This window comes from Delphinus delphis, chromosome 3 (assembly GCF_949987515.2).
Source record: "Delphinus delphis chromosome 3, mDelDel1.2, whole genome shotgun sequence".
Classification (NCBI taxonomy): Eukaryota; Metazoa; Chordata; class Mammalia; order Artiodactyla; family Delphinidae; genus Delphinus; species Delphinus delphis.
The window spans coordinates 24,942,263-24,954,912 of record NC_082685.1 but is presented as its reverse complement, the minus strand read 5'-3'; the positions used below and the strand labels follow the sequence as shown (position 1 = coordinate 24,954,912).

The 12,650-nt window shown below is 53.2% G+C and overlaps 1 protein-coding gene across 2 annotated transcripts in view; it reads left to right on the top strand.

Moving 5' to 3' along the window:
- The window catches only part of ERGIC1 (endoplasmic reticulum-golgi intermediate compartment 1), a 105,463-nt gene that overhangs the window by 50,256 nt on the left and 42,557 nt on the right, over positions 1-12,650 (top strand). The window contains exons 1-3 of one of the 2 annotated variants that reach the window (XM_060008380.1): positions 819-2,056; positions 2,439-2,594; positions 7,550-7,622. In XM_060008380.1, the coding sequence (XP_059864363.1) occupies positions 2,459-2,594; positions 7,550-7,622 (209 nt within the window). In that variant the 5' untranslated portion in view covers positions 819-2,056; positions 2,439-2,458. Of the gene's footprint in view, positions 1-189; positions 252-818; positions 2,057-2,438; positions 2,595-7,549; positions 7,623-12,650 lie in introns of those variants that run through there. The other variant, XM_060008381.1, reaches the window with a different exon arrangement.

Sequence of the window (12,650 nt, the reverse complement as noted above, 5' to 3'; positions counted from 1 at the left end):
AGGCAGTGCGACAAAGGAGGTGTGGGAGCCAGGATCCCATGGTGGGCAGGGGACGTCCTTCAGGCCTCTTGGAGGAAATGGTTCGGGGAAGAATGGCGGCTGCTGGGCACACCAGCCAGCACCATTTCCCCCGCTGCCTGACACCTGCCCTTTGCGCCCACCTCACCCCGTCCCCTTTGCTCTCCACAGGTTTGACATCTACAGGAAGGTGCCCAAGGACCTCACACAGCCGACGTACACCGGGGCCATTAGTGAGTAGCCTCCTTCTCTCCGTTGCTCCCGACCCTCTCCCCACTGTCCGTACCTGTGCCTGCCCGCCCTCTGCAGAAATGCTGGGCCAGGGAGGGAAGACAGAGAGACAGGAGGAGGGAAGAAATGATGGGCATCTTGCTGGGCCCTGCCTCTAGTCCCTCAGCTCTTCTCTGTCCTCACTGTAACGCTGTAAGGTATAGCATCACCTGTTTCTGAAAGGAGACACCAGAAATCAATCATCAAGAGTAGCTGCCCCAGGGACCTCCCTGGTGGCGCAGTGGTTAAGAATCCGCCTGCCAGTGCAGGGGACACGGGTTTGATCCCTGGTCTGGGAAGATCCCACATGCCGCGGAGCAACTAAGCCCGTGCGCCACAACTACTGAAGCCCGCGGGCCAAGAGCCTGTGCTCTGCAACAAGAGAAGCCACCGCAATGAGAAGCCCGCGCACCGCAACGAAGAACAGCCCCCGCTCGCCGCAACTAGAGAAAGCCCACGTCAGCAACGAAGCCAAAAATAAATGAATTAAAAAAAAAAAAAAAGAGTAGCTGTCCTTGGGAGGGGAAACGGCTCATGGGTTGGAGGGAGACTGACTTTTCTCTTCACACCTTTTAGACTATTTGAGTTTTTAACATAAGGATGTTTCTATCCATTTAAAAAAATAATCCTCTCACTCAGATTTTGGTTTCTGAATACCAGTCTTCTACTTAAAAGGACCCAGGGCTCCTGGGAGAAATGACTGATTGCAGGGCTGGGACAGGAAGTGTACAAAATAAGCCTGGGACACCTCGTGCCAGAAAGCAAAAAAATGCCCGGAGGAAAAGCAAGGGGTGGAGGTGTGTCAGCAGGCCACAGGAGCCAGCCTGAAAGAGGGCAAAGACCAACACAGGGCAATCTGAGTAGCACAATAAATAATGACATTATTGGCTCGTTACCCAAAGAATTAAGAAAAAGGTCCAGGAGTCCATACTGATCTAAATAAATGGGAGGGAAGGGTTGAACCTTCCTTATAGAGGAACTCCAAATAATATTTATGACTATATCCCCCTCTGAGAGGTACAGCTCAGCTCTCCTCTCCTGGAGTGTGAGCTAGTGACTCACTATTGAAGAGGAGAGAATGGAAAGGAAGTCATAACTATGGTGGAGACATTCAGAGCCTGCCCCGTCACCAGGTGACAAAGTGAGGAACCAGTGAGGAAGAGGTCGACGTAGCTGTCGCGTGCCCGCTGCCTGCCATGGGATTTGATGGGAAGGGCACCTCACCTCCGTGGGATCTTCCCCCAAAACCACAACCCAGTCTAATCATGGGAATGCAGCAGACAGCCCCAGCCTGGGGGACCCTCTACAGGACACCTGGCCAAGACTCTTTGAAAGTGGCAAGGTCTTGAAAACCAAGAAAAGACTGAGGAACCGTCACAGTTTCGAGACTAAGGGCACGATGACTAAATGTAAAATGGGATACCAGGTCTGGTCCCGGAACAGAAGACAGGCACTGGCGGAGAAATGAGTGATCTAATAAGTCTGTAACATAGTTAACAGTATTGGACAATGTTAATTTCTTCATCTTGACAAACATACCAGGGTTATGTAAGATGTTAACATAAGGGGAAGCTGGGCGAAGGGCGGATGGGAACGCTCTGTACTATCTTTGCGTCTATTATTATTCCACAATAAAGTTTATTTTAAAAGATATAAAAACAAACCGCAAGCACTTTGCAAGCAGGAAGGCTCTACCCACATTTTCCAGATGAGAAAATGGACTCAGAGAGGTGAAGTGACTTGTCTGAAGTTTCACAGCTTGCAAGAGGTGGGCCTCTCCAGTGCTTGGTGTGGGAGAGGGACCCTCCCCGTGGACTGTCCCCTGAGCAGGGCCCTGGGGCCGGGCAGTCATTTTGGAGTCCACCGCTGCTTCCCAGGGCAGGCCATTATCAGGTCAGGGGATGACCTTGGGGATCCCTGCACCCCGGCTGGCTCTGCCTCTAGCTTAGGTCGTCCAAGCTGCAGGTGCCTTCTTGAGTCTGGCTGTCCACATCCCCGGAGAAGAGAACAGAGCAGCCAGGCAGCAGGATTCGTGTCCTGCTCGCTTCGGATCTGGCCGAGCTGGGTTCATTCTCCCATTTAGCAGCTGGGTGACCCTGAGCAAGTCACTTCACCTTTCTGAGACTCAGTTTTCTGATCTGGGGGTTAAGTGTGATCACGCCTGTCAAGTATGGGGTACGTGCCAAACTCTCAGTGCGGCTGGACCGTGCACCTCTTCTTATCACTGTCCTCTTGGAGCCCACAGCCCATGAGGGTCCGTGACCGCAGAAGCTGTGACACTTTGTGCATTGATCCCCACGGAAAAGGTACTCGGGGTACATAAGAGGAAGAGGGCTTGTTCATCTACCCGTTCAATTAGTTTATGAACCTGGTCACAAAAATTCCAATGAGGCTTCCTGTCCCCTTCCTACCACCAACAGCTCAGGCCACTTCTTTGCAGGCTCTGCAGTTCTCTCCCTTATCTAGTATGTTTAACAATCAGGTCTGTATCCCTCTAGAATTTTTAAAAAAACATATTCAGTCTTTGAAATACCTGTGTCGTCATTTTAAGCGCAGACAGGAGCGTACTGGGCACACCGTCCTTCCTGCCCTTTTTTAACTGACACATCCTGCACACCTTTCACACCAGCACGTAAACGGCCACCATGTGCTGCTTTCCATTATCTGGCCGACCCACGGTTTATGTAACCAGCCTCCCGAGGATGGGCGTTCTGATTCCAGCTTATCGCTATTATAGACATCCTTGTCCATATGTGTTTGTATCCTTGTATGGTTATTTCTGTAAGGTAACTTTCCTAGAAGAGGAATTACCGGGTCAAAGGGCATGTGCATTGTGAAATGTAGAAGGTACTGCCAAGTGGCCCTCCGGGGACGTGGTTTGATTTGCAGTCTCCAGCACAGTGTGTGAGAGGGCAAGTTCCCTTGCACAAGAGGAAAGGCGTGAGCACGGGAAGCCAGCCCTTAGCTACCATTTAGTGAACAAATATTTATCAGCCAGGTCTGGGGCCAGGCCGCGTGCCATGTCCTGGGACCAACTTGATGAATGGGCTTCGGTCTTTGTCCTTGAAGAGTGCATGGCTGAGCAGGCAGGCAGATACAGAAACACACCATTTCATGACGTCACGGTAAGTGCTATTAATAACTGAAGGAACCAGCAAGGGCACTGGAGACTCACAAGTCGAGGTTTGAATTTTGCCTTCTCCACTGAAGTGCTTATGTGGCCTTACACAGATTGCTTGACTTGCTGGTGTCTGGGTCTTGGGTCCGGTGCCCCCTTTGCTGGCTGCACTGGATCTCCCACTAGCGAGCATCCTCCTGGTGTCACATTCCTACTGCCCAGTGCCTGAGTCCGTTTCAGAAGAAATCTGGAGTCCCAGAGCCTGAGCATCTTGCCCAAACATGGATTGAAAAACTCTACAGTATCAGAAGGCTTTTCTGGTGGAAATACTTCCTACCTGCCCTCATGGTTTTTATTCATTCATTCACTCACTCAACAAATATTTATTTCATACCTTCTCTGAGCCAGGCACTACGCTAGACCCTGAGGCCCCAGGGGTGCTGAGACATTGTCTCTGTCTTTCCAGTCTGGGGACAAGGTAGGGGAAGCAGACACACAGCATGGGCTGCCGGACAGTCGGATTCAGCTGAGCAGACCCCGCACTTATCCAGCTGCGAGGTCCGAGCCTGGGACAACACACGCAGGTTTCAGAAAGAGGCCTTCCCATCCCTATACCCCCACCTCTGATCTGCATAGAGTCAGAAGTTTGGGGCCCATTTGCAGGCTTGGAGCAAGGAAGGCAGCTAGAAAACCTGGACTGGCCTACGTCATCATTGGCCTTCAAAAACACCTCCCGAGTTTGGGCCTGTTCATCATTACAGCAACCTGTGGGTTGCTGGGGCTTGAAGGTGGGGTGGGAAGGGTGGAAATGGCTCTGAAACGTGGGTCAGAAAAGGTGTGAGATTTCAAGTGAGAAGGGTGCTTTGCCCACCTGGCAGGATTCTTTATCAAGAGGCATCACAGCTGCAGTTTGCAGGTGAGAAGGGGAAGGATGTGAGCCTGGGAAATTCGGATTGCCAGCTGGTCTTCTGCAGTGGATTTGTTCAGCAGCTGGAGAAGACATTTGAAATTAATTTCTATGCCATGAAAACAAACAAGCCACATGGCCACTCTGTATAAACTGATGTGGGACCTGCTTAGACATAGATTGCTGAGTGAGCAAAGCACAGTTGAAAGCATGTGTACAGGGACTTCCCTAGTGGCACAGTGGTTAAGAATCCGCCTGCCAATGCAGGAGACATGGGTTCGATCCGTGGTCCTGGAAGATCCCACATTGGCGCAGAGCAACTAAGCCCGTGCGCCACAAGTACTGAGCCTGCGCTCTAGAGCCCACGAGCCACAACTGCGGAGCCCGTGAGCCACAACTACCGAAGCCCGTGTGCCCTAGAGCCCGCGTGCCGCAACTGCTGAGCCCACGTGCCGCAACTGCTGAAGCCCATGCGCCTAGAGCCCATGCTCCACAAAAAGAGAAGCCACTGCAATGAGAAGCCCATGTGCAGCCACGAAGACCCAACATAAGCAAAAAAAATAAATTTAATTTAATTTTAAAAAAAGAGAGAAAGCATGTGTACATTATGCTGTTTGATTAGAGGAAAAACTCGTATGCCCGTGTCAGGACACAGACTGTAGGGGTGGTACCTCTGGGCAGGGGGCTGTGGGTCGGGCGTGAGAAAGAGACTCACACAGTTTGCCTTTTTATACAGCTTGATGATTTTTCTTATCACTTACATGTATTACGTCTTCCAAGAAAAAGTAAAACCCTTAAACTCTGCCCTATACAGCTTTTTCAAAGTTTGGAAGAACTGGGGAGTCATTCTTGTATGCCCCATGTCTGGGTGTGGTTTTGGAGGCTTGGTGGGGACTCTGGGGATGTCCCTGCCTCGCCCTTCACTTGGAGTCTCGGGGTTCCTTTTCTTAGGGCATTGGCTCTAGACCGCTCAGGTTCCAGCCCTCCCCACCCCCGCCCCCACCTGCCACCCAGTGTGTCCCTGGGCCACTCTCTTCCTCACTCTGAGCCTCCATTTCTACACCCTCCACACGGGCTCATACCCTCTTTCACATGGGAGTGTGCAGTGACAGGTATCTGTTAACACTCCCACAGCAGGGCATGTGGTAGGTGCCCCACAAACACTTGTGCTCTGCCTTCTTGCCTCTCTGAATGTATCTTTTTTAATAAATTTATTTATTTTATTTATTTATTTTTGGCTGAGTTGGGTCTTTGTTGCTGCACACGGGCTTTCTCTAGTTGCAGCGAGCGGGGGCTACTCTTCGTTGCGGCGCACGGGCTTCAGTAGTTGTGGCGCACGGGCTTAGTTGCTCCACGGCATGTGGGATCTTCCCGGACCAGGGCTCGAACCCGTGTCCCCTGCGTTGGCAGGCGGATTCTTAACCACTCTGCCACCAGGGGAGCCCAGAACGTATCTTTGACTGTACATTTTGCCATAGATAGATGATGATAATAATAAGGATGGTGATGATGACAAATAACCTGGTTTCAGCATCAGTCAGGATGGCTCGGCCAACCAGGTACAGACTGTCAAGAATGTGGCCGCATCAGCAGGTGGTACTGGGAACTTTTCTTTGCGGGAAACTGAGGGTCAACCCACTTGCCAAATCACCTTCCCCAAATCACCACACCCTCCAAAGTCTCCCTGATGAAAATCCTAGCAATGAGCTAGTGCTTGAGCCATTATTACCTGCCAGGCACTATTTCAAGTCCAGTTTCTGTGTTGCGGAAATTCTCAAGCAGCCCCATGAGGCAAGTGCTACTACTGGTGCCATTTTACAGATGCGGAAACTGAGGCAGAGAGAGGTTAATTTAATTTACCCAGGGACACAGCACGTGAGTAGTGGGACCACACTGTGTGAGCCATTGCCCACGACATGCCTCTATGATAAACCCAGGTGAGGCACACTCAGCCCTTATTCTGTATTCTGGGGGCTGGCTCCCTGCCTTACACAAAACCTGTTATTACCTCCTGTGTGCCCAGCCCCAGGCCAGGCACTGGAGCTGTGGAGTTTTTGCCTTCCAGGGTATCTGTCAGTCTAGTGAAAGGGAGAGCCACAGATAACATTTGGAAGGTGTTCAGATAGAGGCTGGGAACACAGAGAAAAGAGTGACCAGCTCAACCTCTGAGGGTTGGGGGAGCTTCTCACCAGAAGGGACATTTGAGTTGGGCCTCAACCTGCGAGGATGAGTAGGAGTTCACCAGGCAGAGAGGATGACCAAGGAAGAGGAGGGAAGATGGGGAAGGACATTCCAGACAGAGGAGCCATAGCATATATTTAGGGAACAGCACGTGGCTCGAGGTCGCTGGGTGGTTAGATGTGGGGGGGGTATCTGGAGATGAGTTGAGGGCCAGCCCCTGGGGCACTTGTTATGTCCTGCCCCAAGGAGCAAGTCCAGGGTCACAAAATCCAACCTCATCAAGGGCCAGACAGGCGAGATAAATCCAGGTGATGTGGGCCGACCCTGGAGCTCCATTCTGCTCTCTCTGCACTTCAGACTTGTAGGACCCCAACTCTTCACTCTCACCGAGAGTTGTCCCTTCTTTTGAAGCACAGCACTGTGTATCCTCACGTTCTCGCCTCTGCTAGGGACACGGGCACAATGTTGATGGGACCGCAGCGGGTGGTGATGGAGGGCAACCAACACTCTGCCTCAGCCTTGGAATCTGGGTGGCAGGAGGGGGTGGTGGGGCCTGTAACAAACTGGTGAGCTCAGAGCCCCTGTGGGAACAAGGGCTCGAGTGTTCTGGAGCAGCCAGAAATCTGGACTTTGATGTGAAATCTCTGGATTGTTCAACGTCAGCTCCAAATTTTAAAATATGCATCAGTCGAGCCAGACAGAACACGTCTGTGGGCCGCCGATTTGCAGCCCTTACTTTCTGACCGACTTCTGCATGAGAATGCTGTTACGGAGGGAAGGCGGGCTGGCCCCTTGGAGGATCTGCCTATCTGCGGGCATGGGGGGCTGGGGAGGTCCACACGGGAGGGTCAGATCAGTCCCAAAGGCGGTCTACCTTTCTGACAGGGGGGCTGCTTCACATTGAGGCCAAGAGTAAGAAGGGGTTTTGGGGAGGGTCTGTGGGCCTCTCTCCCCCTCCCTGTAAGCAGCTTTTCTCTGAGGGCAGGGTCTGGGGGCTGGCTTCCCTCCATCAGTGCCCACCACCCTTAACTGGGTGTCTGTGTTGTTTCTTCCAGTCTCTATCTGCTGCTGCCTCTTCATCCTCTTCCTTTTCCTCTCGGAGCTCACCGGATTCATAACGACAGAAATGTAAGTTACATCGCCCACTGGTGAGGCATTCCAGAACTTCTGGGGACCCCAGATGGGAAGAGAGAGGGGCTTTACAAAGGAGAGAAACCTCCGAACCTTCTACCTCCTGTTTCCAAGCCTGTGGCATCCGTCACTCCTCTGTTTCTGAAAAGGGTTTTAAAGCCAGAGCGGAAACCAACATTGCTTTGTTAAAGCTGAAGAGAAAACTCTGGTTCCCTTCTGAGGTCAGGGAGGCACCTCCCGGGTCCGCAGATGAACAGAAATCATTTGCTGATGTTTGCCGTCTCTGTGTTTGGCCAGTGGGCTTTTCTCCCTCTGAGTCATCACAGGGTCGTTTGATGTTAAAGCTGGAAGAAGTCAGAGGAAAATGGGGGCAGCTTTCTACCCGAGGCGGTGGAGGGGGCGGGGTTCTGACATCGGAGCCTGGCCCCCCTCAACCAAGCCCCCTTCCCTGTGCTAGGCCCACACTGGGTGAGGAGTCAGCATGGGCTTCCTGGCAGCGGGTTGACGCACTGTGAATCCAACCCCAGTTCCTAGAATCATCTGTTGTTCAGATAACCTAGTAAATGCTCTGGGGCCTGTGTAACACCGAATGCCATTGGAATTATTCAGTCACAGCCTCATCAGATGCCCCTCTGAGATGAATTAGACCCAGAAGCTTCCTGCCTTCACCTCTGGCTTCCAAGCCTCTGCATTTCCACGTTTATAACCCAGAAAGTCATCACGGGGCTGGGCTCTGGCCACCCACTCCCCTGTCCAACACTGGAATTTTCTTTTGCACTCATGGAATTTCTTGGTTTCCTGTGCCTCCCTGTCAGCCACAAGACAATAGGAAACTGAAAACATAGCTGCTCAGCCCAAGATGGTCCTTGTTGCTCTGTAACCATTACCGCCATAATCCTCAAACAGCCCTGGGAGGTAGTTGTCCCCTCTTTATAGATGAGGAAACTGAGGCTCAGAGAGGTGAGGGGACTTGTCCACTGACTTGCCCACCGCCCACCCCCCCCCACCGCCCCAACTCGTTTCTGAATATAGCTTCCGCCCTCCTCCGACGTGGGAGAGTTTGTCTTCCCTGTCTGATCCTGTGTTTAACCCTGATGGCATCAAAGCCCCAGGAGCCTCATGGAGTGTTGGAAAGAGCACTGGACAAGGCCTTGGGAGATCCAGGGCCAGGTCCTTGCTCAGTTACCACCTGCTCTGTGACAGGTGGCAAGTTGCCAAACCTCTCTGGGTCCCAGAATTTCTGGCCAAACAAGAGAGGGTACATCAGAGGCAAGGCTTCCTTCCAGGTCTGGGGAAGCTTGTCTGCCTCCCAAGATATAGCTCCTTGACCAGGCCGGGGTCAGACAAGGAACTCTGTTCCCCCTGGACTCTGTCCCAGGCAGGTGTGCACGTTTGGGCCACTGGATATTTCACGGGTCATCCCATTATGATTTGGAGGTGGAAGCAGGGAGAGCAGCCAGAAATTGAGACCTGCTGGCATTATGAAGGACCTACTGTGTGCCGGGCACCTGCTGGTCTCTCCAGGTCACGCCCCATTCCCTGGGAGGGGGGCTTCCGTGCAGGCCTCTCGTGTTCTGAGCCAGGTGAGAAGCGGTACCCAGGTGACAGCAACAAGGAGGGAGCCCTGACCGTATCCCAGGTGCCAGGTGCAAGGCTTTACCTATTCCAGGCAGGGACACGAGCAAGTGCAAAGGCCCTGAGGCAGGAATTACCTGGTGTATGTGAAGACAGAGAGCTGGTGTGGCTAGAGCAAAGGAGGCAGGCAGGGAGAGGAGAATATGGAGCAGGTGGACCTGAGTCAGGCCAGGCTCTGTACACTGCCATGGATTAATGGCGATCATCCTTGGTCCTGAGCCCTCAGAGGTCAGGCATCAGGTCTGTCCGATTCACTACCATGTGACTCCATGCTCAGAGAAGCCAAAAATGCAGGCGGTGGACACAGATGGTCCACAAGCAAACGCAACGGAATGTATCAATTAGTGATAAGGGCTCGGAAGCAAAAACAAAGCAGGATAGGAGCTAGAGAAGGTATGGGCTATTTTGTGAGGCTTTAACAAGATTATTTACCTTCAAAGGTGCTCAGCATAGTGCCTGATATACTTTAAGATGCATATCCCTTCAGGCATTTACTCATTTCATATTTCTTCCCTGTCTCACGGGAGAAAGGTTGTAAGGCCACTCAGCACCTGGCATGTAATGAGTACTCTGTGAGTGTTAGTTTTTTTGTCTCCCCCTTGAGTTAAGAAGGGACCTCCCTCACCTCCAGCTGACATTCCGAGAGGCAGTTCATTCAGCCAATCATCAGCTTAGCCGATAATGAGGCAGAGTGCGGGGCAGCACCCCGACAGGTGAATTTGGACGTCAGAGCTGGTGACTGCAGCAGGAGGTGACTACAACAGGAGGTGACTGCAGCAGTCACTCTTGGACTGCAACACACCCCGCTGCTGTGTGCAGGGCACTTGAGCAAGCCGGGACAGCTCACTCCGTTTACCAGGGCAGGACTCACTTCTTTCTCAAGAGCACAGTGTGTTCCCACTGCTCTGTCCCCTTTCCCTCTCCAGGACTTCCTGGCTCCTGGGGGCATGCTGAACATGCTGGTCCCACCACACCCCCGGAGAGGAAGAGGGGCCATTCATTCAGTGTTTGCCTTGTGTCTGGCCCTGGGCTAATAAGCACTTCCCCACCGGCAGTGAGAGGGCTGGGGAGAGGCAGAGCAGTGGGGGTGAGAAGAGAGACCTGTCCGGGCCAGAGGCTCCATCCATGATGATGCGGTGACCCTAATGCCTCCTTTCTCTCTGCGGCCTTGTGACCAAGGTGCAAGAGTTGCCCAAAGGGCGTCTTCGCGGGCCAGGGCTCCACAGGAAAATCCAGAGGACAGAGGATTGCACCCTGGGGTCCTTCCTCTGTCAGAAGCTTCTCCGACCCCCGGGAAGCCCTGCTGATCCGGGAAGGACCGCAGGTCACAATTCTCTTCCTTTTCTGGGTGGCTGGCCCTCCCTGGCAGTTTTGTGACCACAGTGGGTTGGCCTCCCCACCCCCGCCGTGAGATTGTAACCCAAGGAAATGAGGTCACCTCTGGTTGGATCAGCATTGCTCTAACGCTGGCCTGTGGTTACCAGTGACATAAGAGGCTATTCTGGCCCGGCCCGACGGGGAGGGAAACCTGTTTGGGTGATGGGACTTCAACCTGGACATTAATTATACTTGGGAAAGTGGCCCCCCAGGGTGCTCTGAGGCTCTGTGTTTGTAAGGGAGCAGCATCCTGCTCCTCAGAGAACGTGGCCACGGAACATTCCAGTCTGTGACTCCCCAGGCTCTGGCTGCTCTTAATTATTAACACGATGAGGATTTATAATAAGAAAATGTAGTAACTGGAACTCTCCATCGATCATTTCTAGCTTAATACAACTCAGACTTTTCAGCTGTGATCTGCAATAGGCAACCCCATGCCAGCCACCTAAGCTAGCCTTTTACAATGCTCATCTTACTTCAAGGCCACAAAACCCCGTGAGCCAAGGACTGCTGCTGACCTTAGTCTCACTTTATAGCTGGGGAAACTGAGGCACCAGGAAGCTAAAAGCACAGTGCAGTTAGTAAGTGGTTAGAGCGAGAGTCAAACCCAGGCCTGGGGCTTCCCTGGCGGTCCAGTGGTTAGCACACTGCACTTCCACTGCATGGGGCACAGGTTCGATCTCTGGTCAGGGAACTAAGATCCCACATGCTGTGGGGAGTGGCCAGGAGGGAAAAAAAAAAACAATACACCCAGGCCTGTCTGATGCCAAAGCCTAGAATTGGTACCCAGACCCCCGTATCCCGTCCTTTTCTGCCCAGAGCATTTTGGAGCCCCGCGGACACGGCAGCTGCCACGTTTTGGTCAGAATAGTTCACTGGGAGACTCGGATGCACCCTTCTGGGGGGAGGTGGCCTCACAGGCAGGAAGCCATTGCCCACCGAGTTGGAACTTGGACGTTACCTTGAACTGTGTCCTCACACGCTCTAGTAGGAGGCCCAGAGTGGGTAGGCCGGTAACTTAGCCAGGAGGAGGAGCTCGACGGCTCCCTAGGAGCCCAGCTTACCCACTCTGAGGCCTGGATTGTGAGCCAGGGCCGGGTAGGGAGCCACGGTCATCACGTGGAAGAGCAATGGGAGGCCTGAAGGCTTCTGAGCATCGAGTGATGGGATGGGGTTCATGCCTCGGGAAGATCACCTCTTGCAAAGATGGGTTTGGGGCGGGGTGACCCCGGAGTCCAAGGCCTGGTGAGGGGGCTGGGCAGTGACCCAAGGCAGAGGGGCTGAGGGTCCCAGGGTGATGGCTTTGGAGAAAGGGGTGGGGGCAGGACTAGGTGGCTGCAAAGAGATGCTTTGGGGACATCTGCCTGGTAGGTAATAGGTACACTAACTTCCACCTGGAACGGTCCGGATTGAAAACTCAAGGTCCCGGAGAGCTTGCTTGCGTAACCTCATCCCTCCCCTCCCACTCCCACCCCAAGCCCTTTACTGCGGGCCTCACTGCTGGGTAAGTTTCCATTAGATCAAATTATTAAGCATGGAGGTCAGCGACTTTGGGCAGGAATCCGAAGTATTCAAGTGCTCTTCTAAAAGCAAATAAAATTGTTTTCTGTAGATGTCATTGGACTCACGCCTCAGCCTAGAATTTCAAGGCCCTCCGTTAACATTCCACCTACTCTCCCCCCACCCAAACCTCCCTGGTCCCTTTCTTCCTCTCTCCCTACATGGCCACTGCTTACTGACCCCCATGGAGTCCGACGCAGTCTGGCGTCCCCCACCTGGAATGTGCCCCCGCCCCCCCGCCCCGAACAGAGGTTGTGAGCACGAGCTCTCTGCTGCCGCTCAGGGAGCCCTCGTCCGGGGCAGAGCTGCGGGTGGGAAGGAGGCGGATGCTGCAGCTCCTGAGGTGTGGTGGGTAGAGATGACAGAGGGAGGCTTGAGGGACACAAAGGGAGTGGAGCCCTTAGCACCTCCTGTCCTGTAGGTACTTGGGCCATGGGTGGTGTGGGGTGGGCA